This window comes from Diorhabda carinulata, chromosome 12 (genome assembly GCF_026250575.1).
Source record: "Diorhabda carinulata isolate Delta chromosome 12, icDioCari1.1, whole genome shotgun sequence".
In the NCBI taxonomy this organism is placed as follows: Eukaryota; Metazoa; Arthropoda; class Insecta; order Coleoptera; family Chrysomelidae; genus Diorhabda; species Diorhabda carinulata.
Genome location: NC_079471.1, coordinates 1,550,659 through 1,564,526, shown reverse-complemented (window position 1 = coordinate 1,564,526; position 13,868 = coordinate 1,550,659). Strand labels below are relative to the sequence as shown.

General features: G+C 34.8%; 1 protein-coding gene across 7 annotated transcripts in view; it reads right to left on the bottom strand.

The window, feature by feature from the left end:
• Window positions 1-90: 90 nt before the first annotated feature.
• The window catches only part of LOC130900228 (beta-1,4-galactosyltransferase galt-1), a 35,008-nt gene continuing 21,230 nt past the window's right edge, over window positions 91-13,868 (bottom strand). For all 7 annotated transcript variants that reach the window (XM_057810719.1, XM_057810720.1, XM_057810723.1 and 4 more), the window contains 4 exons: window positions 8,245-8,419; window positions 5,725-5,985; window positions 3,057-3,364; window positions 91-2,408 (listed from right to left, as the gene is read on the bottom strand). In XM_057810719.1, the coding sequence (XP_057666702.1) occupies window positions 1,907-2,408; window positions 3,057-3,364; window positions 5,725-5,985; window positions 8,245-8,419 (1,246 nt within the window). In that variant the 3' untranslated portion in view covers window positions 91-1,906. The remainder of the gene's footprint in view (window positions 2,409-3,056; window positions 3,365-5,724; window positions 5,986-8,244; window positions 8,420-13,868) is intronic.

Sequence of the window (13,868 nt, the reverse complement as noted above, 5' to 3'; positions counted from 1 at the left end):
TTGATATAACCGAAAATTTTTCAAATTATTAACGTTTTATCCAAATTAATTGGACCGGAATACATAGAAATGTATAATAAAAAAGAAACATTGTAATGAATTATTTTTATTTCTATGTTTGTTTTATTGAGAAAAATTTCTACATACTTATAAAAAAATAATATTTCTGCACTGAAGGTATATGTAAAATATGATTTTTTTTTCATATTTTTAATAAGTTTAATAGAATTAATTAACAAATTCGGTGGCAAATTACATGAAAAGGCGAAAATTGATATATCGGTGCTTGAGCAATTTTTAAAAATGAAATTAATAAATTAATTCAATTACATAATGTACAAATTAAACATTAATAAAATAGTATATAAATACATCACTACTGATAACAATTTTAATGTAAATAATACAATATTTGTCCCCCAAAGACAATATGGCGGCCGGTTGTGACCTCATCCAATCCAATCCAATGAGTTTACTTCGAAAAGTGACTGAATAACTTCGTCGACGAGACCATTAAAGCCGATGACACACGTCAAAAAGAATAACAAATTTTTTAGGTTAACAACAGTACCGTCAAGTTTATGAATAGGTTGGTTGTAGAATTTGCTACGAACGTCAAATGTCACCAGCGGTAAACGGCAAGTCAAGTTCATGAATCGGCCTTAATCGATATGATTTTTCTGAGGTTAGAAATCAGTAGCGTTCCATTAGGGAGCTGCGGGAGTGAATTTTCCGTGACAGAGTTACAAAAAATGGGAATTAATGAACTAGATAATGTTGTTGTCCACTCAATCAACAATTTCGACGGTAATTCCATTAGAAAAATCGTCAACTATTTATTTATTACCTATTTACATTTAATATCAGGTTATACTACCTGTAATAAATAATTTTATGCCATACACATTGAAAAAATAAATAATACTCCATATTATTGAAACCTTAAATCTCTAATTATTACTGTACAAAAATATATACAACAAGCACCTAATGTAAGTCGATGAATTTACATGAGAAACACTGAGAAAAACAATTGATTGATTAGAAGTTGGCATAAACGTACCGGGTAATCTTAAAAACGGGCTCTGTTACCGACGCGCCGCGTTCCGAACCACCGGTATCCGGAACGAGCTCGGTCACGAATAAGAAAGCGGCTAAATGCGTGGAGGAGTGATAAGGAAAACTTTTGGAATGAAACAAGTGGAGGAAGATGAATGAAGAAGAATAATTAAGCGTTAGTTGGGGCGTTTAGACAGAATCGAGAGAACGTAGACGGATGTAAGAAGATATATTGGTGGAGAGAGTCTTAGCAAGTGGAGAAGGTGCATAAAGAAGAAGAGGACATCCACGTAGATGCATTTACGGGGATAGCTAACCGGTGGAGAGACTTCAAGCCTTCTGTGCTACTATAAGTGATTTTTTTGGTAGTTCTAATAAGAATTGTTGAGGATTAACTTCCGTAATGGTTTCTTCCAAGCATTTGAAGGCTTCTTCTTCTTCTTATGTAACCGGCGCTACGGTCATTTGAGAACAATGTCAACAATCGTTTATGTCTTGAACGCGGTGCCTCCGACGTCGAACCCCTAGCTGGATAAGGACCGCCTTAACGACGAAGACCGCCCACCAGGATGATTCTGCGCGGGTATCGGTCAGAAGGTATCCTCTCCACGCGTACTAGCCACCTCAGACGCGCCACCAAATATGGCTCGCCATACATCTACCTCAGCTCATCATTCCCTCGGATCCCTCATCCTCAGGTGCCTAGGAGGCTTCCACCAGTTGCAGTTATCTTTGAAATCGGACGAAAATAATACTTTTTAAAAAAATTGAACCATAAAACTCACAATGTTGATTTGTATATTCATCGACAACATCTAGTAACTTAATACTGACGAATCCGTATCTTTTAACTCGGTTTTAAGAAATTTATCAATTTATTAAAAACTTTACCGGACGGTAAAGTCAATTTCGGTAGATCACACTTTTTATTCAGTCTTTCGAATCTCGCGTTTACCGCCCCGATTAGGGCGTTCTTAAATCGGTACGCCGATCTATCGACGACCGATGACGCCTTGATGCAGTCGTCGCCTCCGAATTCGCAGATTCTGTAATGGTGTAGAATGGCGGTTTCTGGCGGTACGTTCAGGGTGCCGTGTCCCGGTATAAACTCCCAGACGAAGTGGTTGCCGGCTTCGACGGTAAATTCGGGTCGACAAATGTATTTGGAGCGCTGCTTGTGCGGATGGAGTTTAGTCTTTCGACGAGTTTTCTTTAATGTTACCAAATTGGCGGCGACTGGGTCGTCGAAATCGTATACGGAATCGTCGTCGTCCCATTGGAGATAAAAAAACGCGTTTTGGAATGAAAAGGAGCCCGTAGAACGAGTGTTGAGACGGTTTTTCAAATGACTGTAAATAATCAAAGAGCATTTAATACATATTCATATAGATATGTGAATTAGAACGAACTTTTGTCAGCTACCACCAAAGTGTTCCAATTCTAATACATTCCGAGCTTTCGATAACTTATACTTGATTATAATTTCGGTTCCGGACGATGTGGATTCGAAAACTCGGAATATATTAGATTTAGTACACTTTGGTACTCAATTTTGCCACAATCCCACAACGAAAACGCCCTCCGAGCTTTCGAATACTTATACTTGACTATAATTTCGGTCCCGGACGATGTGGATTCGAAAACTCGGAATATATTAGATTTAGTACACTTTGGTATTCAATTTTGCCACAATCCCACTACGAAAACGCTTTCCCAGCTTTCAAATACTTATACTTGACTATAATTTCGGTTCCAGACGATTAGTATTCGAAAGCTCGGAAATATATTACATTTAGTACAATTTGGTATTCAATTTTGCCACAATCCCACTACGAAAACGCCCTCCGAGCTTTCGAAGACTTATACTTGACTATAATTTCGGTCCCTGACGATATGGATTCGAAAACTCGGAAATATATTAGATTTAGTACACTTTGGTACTCAATTTTGCCACAATCCCACTACGAAAACCCTCTTTATATAGATATTCGACTTACTCAATCATTTGTCCTAATGTGTCATTGTATTTCGGTAGGATGTATTCGTCTAAATCGATTAGAAGGATGTGTGAAAATTTATACATTGATCTGTAAAGGCAATCGTTTAAGGATGCGAATAGTCCTTCGGTTCTTATGTCTTTTTGCGAAACCATATCCAAATTCCAAGGAAGTATTGTCACCAGTCCTTTTTCAGCATAATCCTTTAGAATGCAATTTACTTGATTTCCGATTGTGTGATTATAAAATGTGAAATGTTCTACTCCGAGTAGTCGGTTGAATTCTATGAATTCTAAAATTTGGAGATCCTATAAAAAATTATCAATTCTCAAAATTAGTAAAAAGGTTTTTTACTAAATTAACGACAATATAATAATTTTCATTTTATAAAAGTTTAATTATTGAGGTATTTAAAACTACAAATACAATGTGAGTCATTTAGATTAGTGCGAGTCATTTAGATTAGGGAGAAATGTTTTAAAAACATATTAAGTTGCTTTTTCTTGGTAATGTTATTTTGTGAAAGTTTCATTATTCAACATGAAATACAGTTTGAGTCATTTAGATTAGTGTGAGTCATTTAGATTAGTGTAAGTCATTTAAATTAGGGAGAAATGTTTTAAAAACATATTGAGTTGCTTTTTCTTGGTAATGTTATTATGTGAAGTCATGTTTGAGTCATTTAGATTAGTGTGAGTCATTTAGATTAGGGAGAAATGTTTTAAAAACATATTAAGTTGCTTTTTCTTGGTAATGTTATTATGTGAAAGTTTCATTATTCAACATGAAATACAGTTTGAGTCATTTAGATTAGTGTGAGTCAATTAGATTAGGGAGAAATGTTTTAAAAACATATTAAGTTGCTTTTTCTTGGTAATGTTATTATGTGAAAGTTTCATTATTGAACATCAAATACAGTTTGAGTCATTTAGATTAGTGTGAGTCATTTAGATTAGGGAGAAATGTTTTAAAAACATATTAAGTTGCTTTTTCTTGGTAATGTTATTTTGTGAAAGTTTCATTATTCAACATGAAATACAGTTTGAGTCATTTAGATTAGTGTGAGTCATTTAGATTAGTGTAAGTCATTTAAATTAGGGAGAAATGTTTTAAAAACATATTGAGTTGCTTTTTCTTGGTAATGTTATTATGTGAAGTCATGTTTGAGTCATTTAGATTAGTGTGAGTCATTTAGATTAGGGAGAAATGTTTTAAAAACATATTAAGTTGCTTTTTCTTGGTAATGTTATTTTGTGAAAGTTTCATTATTCAACATGAAATACAGTTTGAGTCATTTAGATTAGTGTGAGTCATTTAGATTAGTGTAAGTCATTTAAATTAGGGAGAAATGTTTTAAAAACATATTGAGTTGCTTTTTCTTGGTAATGTTATTATGTGAAGTCATGTTTGAGTCATTTAGATTAGTGTGAGTCATTTAGATTAGGGAGAAATGTTTTAAAAACATATTAAGTTGCTTTTTCTTGGTAATGTTATTATGTGAAAGTTTCATTATTCAACATGAAATACAGTTTGAGTCATTTAGATTAGTGTGAGTCAATTAGATTAGGGAGAAATGTTTTAAAAACATATTAAGTTGCTTTTTCTTGGTAATGTTATTATGTGAAAGTTTCATTATTGAACATCAAATACAGTTTGAGTCATTTAGATTAGTGTGAGTCATTTAGATTAGGGAGAAATGTTTTAAAAACATATTAAGTTGCTTTTTCTTGGTAATGTTATTTTGTGAAAGTTTCATTATTCAACATGAAATACAGTTTGAGTCATTTAGATTAGTGTGAGTCATTTAGATTAGTGTAAGTCATTTAAATTAGGGAGAAATGTTTTAAAAACATATTGAGTTGCTTTTTCTTGGTAATGTTATTATGTGAAGTCATGTTTGAGTCATTTAGATTAGTGTGACACATTTAGATTAGTGTGAGTCATTTAGATTGGAGAGAAATGTTTTAAAAACATATTAAGTTGCTTTTTCTTGGTAATGTTATTATGTGAAGCCATGTTTGAGTCATTTAGATTAGTGTGAGTCATTTAGATTAGGGAGAAATGTTTTAAAAACATATTAAGTTGCTTTTTCTTGGTAATGTTATTTTGTGAAGCCATTTTTGAGTCATTTAGATTAGTGTGACACATTTAGATTAGTGTGAGTCATTTAGATTGGGGAGAAATGTTTTAAAAACATATTAAGTTGCTTTTTCTTGGTAATGTTATTATGTGAAGTTTCATTATTGAACATCAAATACAGTTTGAGTCATTTAGATTAGTGTGAGTCATTTAGATTAGGGAGAAATGTTTTAAAAACATATTAAGTTGCTTTTTTTGGTAATGTTATTATGTGAAAGTTTCATTATTCAACATAAAATACAGTTTGAGTCATTTAGATTAGTGCGAGTCATTTAGATTAGGGAGAAATATTTTTTAAAATATCAAATAATGAAATGTATACTTTTGGAAATTTTTAACCTCACTTTTTATAGCAGATTAAGATGTTTTTCTCTGGTAATGTGAAAGTTTCGTTATTGAGACATCCAAAACTTCAAATACAGGGTGAGTCATTTAGATTAGAGAGGAATATTTTTGAAAATATTAAATAATAAAAAGTGTGATTTGGATAAAACAAATATTTTACACATAAGAGAGATGAAAAACTCACTCTGTTATATTCGAAATGTAGAGGTTTAACACAAACTCCGAACTTGTACTGAGACGGTCCAGTTGCGCCGTTACCGCCCCCGTTTATCCACGATGGTATCGACGACGTTTCGTTATGATTATTGATAACTGCCAATAGATTGATAGGAGGATCTCTAGGTCTAGCTACTACACTAACCGCCGCAGGAACAGTCTTATTTGCGGGAAGCGGACACATCACGAAACAGGCACTGTATTTCAAGTTCCAATTTTCGCGAATCACCTGCGAGAGAATTATTATTCATAAATATTGTTCGAATTTAATGAATTTTTGTCAATTCCTACAAATCCTAACTCTTCCGCAAAGCATGGGATGGTCTACCTTTCATCAAATCTGTCAGACTGTCTTCCGACGTTACAAATTATTGGTGGTGTGGCAGCACTGACGCGAATACGTCAAATCTGTCATTGTCATATCCGAGTTTGGTTTTTTTTTCACCTACAGTTACGAATCGCCGCAAAAAATGTTCAAACCGCGTCGATGCCGCCCGGGAAATGTCGCTTTGAACACGCTTTTGATCCAAAGTGGGCAAACGCGGCATCCAGCGCGCGTTTTCTCCAGTGATTACGATAAAATTTATCGAATAACCCTTGTAAATGAAACATTAGTCATTGCACGAATCGTTCGTGGTATTTCGCCGGAATGATTAATAGTTTCGCGTTGTATGAATGATATTACGTCAAATCTGAAAGGAAAATCCTGCTAGGAACGATACGTACTATCTCATTTACTCATCTTCCTTCTCATCTCACTAGAATGAACGTCAACAAGTCGAGAACGAATCAATGTTAATCGCTTTCAATTATGTACGAACTTAAATGTCGGTCCGATGGAAATTAACTTCATTTATGCGAGAATGTTTCGACCCACGGGATCTTGATTAACGAAATTGGGAAAGTTGAAATTTACCATCAAGTCTCCACCAGGTAGATTACGAACGTTTTAGTAGTGGGATTGTGGCAAATTTAGGGTTTAATTATCAACTAATTAATTCCCGATTCCCAATATATATTCGAAAGCTCGAAATATATTAGATTTAGTACACTTTGGTATTCAATTTTGCCACAATCCCACTACGAAAACGCCCTCCGAGCGTTCGAATACTTATACTTGACTATAATTTCCGTCCCGGACGATGTGGATTCAAAAACTCGAAATATATTAGATTTAGTACACTTTGGTATTTAATTTTGCCACAATCCCACTACGAAAACGCCCTCCGAGCTTTCGAATACTTATACTTGACTATAATTTCGGTTCTAGACGATGTGGATTCGAAAACTCGAAATATATTAGATTTAGTACACTTTGGTATTTAATTTTGCCACAATCCCACTACGAAAACGCCCTCCGAGCTTTCGAAGACTTTTACTTGACTATAATTTCGGTCCCAGACGATGTGGATTCGAAAACTCGAAATATATTAGATTTAGTACACTTTGGTATTCAATTTTGCCACAATCCCACTACGAAAACGCCCTCCGAGCTTTCGATGACTTTTACTTGACTATAATTTCGGTCCCAGACGATGTGGATTCGAAAACTCGAAATATATTAGATTTAGTACACTTTGGTATTTAATTTTGCCACAATCCCACTACGAAAACGCCTTCCGAGCTTTCGAAGACTTTTACTTGACTATAATTTCAGTCCCAGACGATGTGGATTCGAAAACTCGAAATATATTAGATTTAGTACACTTTGGTATTCAATTTTGCCACAATCCCACTACGAAAACGCCCTCCGAGCTTTCGAAGACTTTTACTTGACTATAATTTCGGTCCCGGACCATGTGGATTCGAAAACTCGAAATATATTAGATTTAGTACACTTTGGTATTCAATTTTGCCACAATCCCACTACGAAAACGCCCTCCGAGCTTTCGAAGACTTTTACTTGACTATAATTTCGGTCCCGGACCATGTGGATTCGAAAACTCGAAATATATTAGATTTAGTACACTTTGGTATTCAATTTTGCCACAATCCCACTACGAAAACGTCCTCCGAGCTTTCGAAGACTTTTACTTGACTATAATTTCGGTCCCAGACGATGTGGATTCGAAAACTCGAAATATATTAGATTTAGTACACTTCGGTATTTAATTTTGCCACAATCCCACTACGAAAACGCCCTCCGAGCGTTCGAATACTTATACTTGACTATAATTTCGGTTCTAGACGATGTGGATTCGAAAGCTCAGAAATATATTAGATTTAGTACATTTCGGTATTTGATTTTGCCACAATCCCACTACGAAAACGCTCTCAAGGGAAACGTCGATTGGAGGTCCCGCTGAAAGATGATCGTTTAAAATGGATTCACCCAAACAACCGGAACGTGGAAAATCAATTTCGAAATGGCATTTTTTTCATGGCACAATCACCTGTTAGAAATGGAGGTTTCCTTAAAAAATAGTCACGATTTTTCACTGGGAGTTTCTTTGTTAAAATTCCTCCTAGATCGGAAAATTTTTCTTACCTTTATTTTAGCTGGAACGGTGAGCGAAACGTGGGCCGTCGAGTTGGAATCCGCCTTATACCATAATCGACACCAGACCCTTTCGGCACCCCGAGTTTTCGTAGCCCCTATTACCCGAACTATCCTTTGACCTTTTCTTTCGTCGTAAAACGCGGAAAATACGAAGAATTTGTATCTGAAACGGGAACGTCGAAATTAGGTCGACATTATCCTGTCAGAAAAATTCCACTCGGCGCTTTAAACCGAAAACCACAAATAATTTTGTCTAGACGACTGAATTGAATTTTTTTCTGTTAAATAATTGAAGCGGAAACTTCCATTTCATAATAGATTCAAGTTTGAAATAGTTATTTACGTAATTAGTCATTAAAAGAGAGATGTTGCAAAAAAACTGTTATTTTGGAACGGGTAAAAATAAATTTACAAGTTCCCATCTCTACATAACTTTAATATCGTTTTTTTAGAAAAAAATGACTCCGCGAAGTATAAAATTTAGAAAAAGCTACCAATTCATGGAATTGATTGATGTAATCAGGTCATTTACGTCAATATTATTCGAAAAACATCAAATTTTGATGAGGCTTGTTAATGTTGAAATAGAGCGAAGAAAATGGGTCAACTAGAAAATTTCGGAACGTCACCTTTAAAAAATACAATTGCTGCTCACTCTCAAAGTATCAAAGTTTTCCGATTGGTTCATTTAGGCACGATGTAGACCGTGAAACCAGTCCTGTTCGTGTTTGGCGGACGTGTTCGTTATTTCCTAGAATTTTATAGACAATTTCTGAGAAGGAAAACTAGAAATTTCCAGGAAACAAAGATCCTAGAACGCGACGAGTCTCTAGCAGCCGGAGGGAGCTAATAACTTGGAATAGAGTGACTAAATGGATTGAAACACATCAAATTCAGCAGCATTGACTATACGAGTTCAAGTGCCACGAAAACGACTACCACTGAAGATGACGGGAGTATTTAAATAAATTAGTGCGCTAAGTGTTAGTGAATAAGTGTTAGTGAATGTCTAAATTTACTATCGTTACTAAGTTCAACATTTCCGCGAGTCGGTTTTTGACTATCCGAGTCCAGGTGCCACGAAAACGACTGCCACTGAAGATGGCGTGAGATGAATCCACGGTTTACAGCTGATTAAAGGCGCTCTAGATAGTAAAGATATTTCAAAAGTACAACAGAAACAACTGGGGGACCATTTCCGTTTCCAGCAATTCAAAAGAACTTTCAACTTATCGCGATAACGAAACGGAGTATTTAAATAAATTAGTGCGCTAAGTGTTAGTGAATAAGTGTTAGTAAATAGTTCATACGAATAACAAAATGTTGGAGCCTTGTTGATAATTAAAATTAGTGTTTAAACATTGTCCGTAGTCCCATAAATACTCAGATTCACCATCAGATGTCTCAATTTGCTATCGTTTGCATACCGTGTAAAGTAACTCTTCGATTTGACCATCCAAAGTAAGTTTCAACATTTCCGCAAGTCGGTTTTTGACTATCCGAGTCCAGGTGCCACGAAAACGACTGCCACTGAAGATGGCGTGAGATGAATCCACGGTTTACAGCTGATTAAAGGCGCTCTAGATAGTAAAGATATTTCAAAAGTACAACAGAAACAACTGGGGGACCATTTCCGTTTCCAGCAATTCAAAAGAACTTTCAACTTATCGCGATAACGAAACGGAGTATTTAAATAAATTAGTGCGCTAAGTGTTAGTGAATAAGTGTTAGTAAATAGTTCATACGAATAACAAAATGTTGGAGCCTTGTTGATAATTAAAATTAGTGTTTAAACATTGTCCGTAGTCCCATAAATACTCAGATTCACCATCAGATGTCTCAATTTGCTATCGTTTGCATACCGTGTAAAGTAACTCTTCGATTTGACCATCCAAAGTAAGTTTCAACATTTCCGCAAGTCGGTTTTTGACTATACGAGTCCAGGTGCCACGAAAACGACTACCACTGAAGATGACGGGAGTATTTAAATAAATTAGTGCGCTAAGTGTTAGTGAATAGTTAAGTGTTAGTTCATACGAATAACAAAATGTTGGAGCTTTGTTGATAATCAAAATTAGCGATTTATATTTTTGGTACCAAAAATGTTTTCTTTTTTGTTGGGCTTTTCTCTCTGACGGTTATAACGAGTAATTGCGGGAAAGCGTCGGCGGTAAACGACGGGAAAAGATGAAGTGAAGGCCGTTACTCTGCCAGAAGTTGCGTTTTCATTACCGATTATTCAAGTTTCCGCGGAAAATCTGAATGTGGACTGTTGTCGGATGAAATGAAATATGTCGATGGTTGGGAAAGTTCTGATGAAAACCATAACCGTAGAATAGGGGGGATACTAATTTATATAAGTGAAGTTTCACACGTTGCCGTGCGCCGTATACGTGTACGTGTGAAATGGGCCTAAAATAGTTTAGTTCGAGTAGTGCCCGCCGTGTGGAGATGCCTGTGGATGTTGATCTTGAACTTGCGCTTCTCCAGAGAACTGAGTCGCGATAGATCGAAGTTCTGAGCGTCTACAGGTAAACTCGGTGTTTCTGGTCAACTCTGGATCGCCTATAAGTCGATTCTTATATTGAGTCGAGCATCTTCGGGGTGTGCTGGAGAGCCGAGCTCCACATGTGCAAGCAATATTCCAAAGATGGACGAATCTGGCAAGTTTTTGTGAAGGTCCGTTGCCTAAACCTATCAAAAGACTATGCCAGGACATATTGCTCCTAACCTCAACACCCAACAACCAAAATTACGGTGTTGGTGATATTTTATGTCCAGACCAGATCAAATCCTGAACTGCAGGATTTATAAAAACGGCAGCCTGAGTTTTTGCTGCATTAAACTCAATTAGATTGCTTCCAAGATCTGTGTTGGTGGTGGTAGATCATTGATGTACAGGAAAAAGAAAGTAGGTGACAAGATGCATCCCCGGGTAACACCAGCGTCGACCTCAGACCTTTTTGAGGTGTGTCCATCTATAGCGGAACTGGTTGGATCGGTCTTTGAGGAAGCTACCAAGTCAGTCGATAAGTGAAGTAATAAAACGCCCTGTATATATTTTTTAGGATGAAATCCACCTTTTTTTGGTATTTCTGATCCTTAAAATGTAATAAATCGCGAAAACGAAATGCGAGATTTACTTGGGACGTTCTGTATATACCTTTTATTAAAATTACGAGCACAAAGCGAGTTTCTGGGTAATACTACTATGAAAAATTGTTATAAAAATTGATCCTCTCGGTTGCAAATGACTATTTTGGCATTTTTTGTCCCCAAAAATTTGATAAATCGTTAAGAGGGAATGTAAAATTTATTTGGGAAGCTCTGTATACACTTTCTGTTGAAATTACATTCACAAATCGTGTTAGAATGAAGAAAAAATGAAAAAATTGATCCTTTCGGTTGAAATTAACTCATTTTGGCATTTTTACCCCCAAAAATTTGATGAATCGTTAAGAGGGAATGTAAAATTTATTTGGGAAGCTCTGTATACACTTTCTGTTGAAATTACATTCACAAATCGTGTTAGAATGAAGAAAAAATGAAAAAATTGATCCTTTCGGTTGAAATTAAATCATTTTGGCATTTTTAACCCCAAAAATTAGATGAATTGTTAATAGGGAATTTAAAATTTATTTGGGACGCACTGTATACACTTTCTGTTGACATTACATTCACAAATCGTGCTAGAATGAAGAAAAAATGAAAAAATTGATCCTTTCGGTTGAAATTAACTAATTTTGGCATTTTTACCCCCAAAAATTTGATGAATCGTTAAGAGGGAATGTAAAATTTATTTGGGAAGCTCTGTATACACTTTCTGTTGAAATTACATTCACAAATCGTGTTAGAATGAAGAAAAAATGAAAAAATTGATCCTTTCGGTTGAAATTAACTAATTTTGGCATTTTTACCCCCAAAAATTTGATGAATCGTTAAGAGGGAATGTAAAATTTATTTGGGAAGCTCTGTATACACTTTCTGTTGAAATTACATTCACAAATCGTGTTAGAATGAAGAAAAAATGAAAAAATTGATCCTTTCGGTTGAAATTAACTCATTTTGGCATTTTTACCCCCAAAAATTTGATGAATCGTTAAGAGGGAATGTAAAATTTACTTGGGACGCTCTGTATACACTTTCAGCTGAAATTACATTCACAAATCGTGCTAGAATGAAGAAAAAAATGAAAAAATTGATCCTTTCGGTTGAAATTAACTCATTTTGGCATTTTTACCCCCAAAAATTTGATGAATCGTTAAGAGGGAATGTAAAATTTATTTGGGAAGCTCTGTATACACTTTCTGTTGAAATTACATTCACAAATCGTGTTAGAATGAAGAAAAAATGAAAAAATTGATCCTTTCGGTTGAAATTAACTCATTTTGGCATTTTTACCCCCAAAAATTTGATGAATCGTTAAGAGGGAATGTAAAATTTATTTGGGAAGCTCTGTATACACTTTCTGTTGAAATTACATTCACAAATCGTGTTAGAATGAAGAAAAAATGAAAAAATTGATCCTTTCGGTTGAAATTAACTAATTTTGGCATTTTTACCCCCAAAAATTTGATGAATCGTTAAGAGGGAATGTAAAATTTATTTGGGAAGCTCTGTATACACTTTCTGTTGAAATTACATTCACAAATCGTGTTAGAATGAAGAAAAAATGAAAAAATTGATCCTTTCGGTTGAAATTAACTCATTTTGGCATTTTTACCCCCAAAAATTTGATGAATCGTTAAGAGGGAATGTAAAATTTACTTGGGACGCTCTGTATACACTTTCAGCTGAAATTACATTCACAAATCGTGCTAGAATGAAGAAAAAAATGAAAAAATTGATCCTTTCGGTTGAAATTAACTCATTTTGGCATTTTTACCCCCAAAAATTTGATGAATCGTTAAGAGGGAATGTAAAATTTATTTGGGAAGCTCTGTATACACTTTCTGTTGAAATTACATTCACAAATCGTGTTAGAATGAAGAAAAAATGAAAAAATTGATCCTTTCGGTTGAAATTAAATCATTTTGGCATTTTTAACCCCAAAAATTTGATGAATTGTTAAGAGGGAATTTAAAATTTATTTGGGACGCACTGTATACACTTTCTGTTGACATTACATTCACAAATCGTGCTAGAATGAAGAAAAAATGAAAAAATTGATCCTTTCGGTTGAAATTAACTCATTTTGGCATTTTTACCCCCAAAAATTTGATGAATCGTTAAGAGGGAATGTAAAATTTACTTGGGACGCTCTGTATACACTTTCAGCTGAAATTACATTCACAAATCGTGCTAGAATGAAGAAAAAAATGAAAAAATTGATCCTTTCGGTTGAAATTAACTCATTTTGGCATTTTTACCCCCAAAAATTTGATGAATCGTTAAGAGGGAATGTAAAATTTATTTGGGAAGCTCTGTATACACTTTCTGTTGAAATTACATTCACAAATCGTGTTAGAATGAAGAAAAAATGAAAAAATTGATCCTTTCGGTTGAAATTAAATCATTTTGGCATTTTTAACCCCAAAAATTTGATGAATTGTTAAGAGGGAATTTAAAATTTATTTGGGACGCACTGTATACACTTTCTGTTGACATTACAT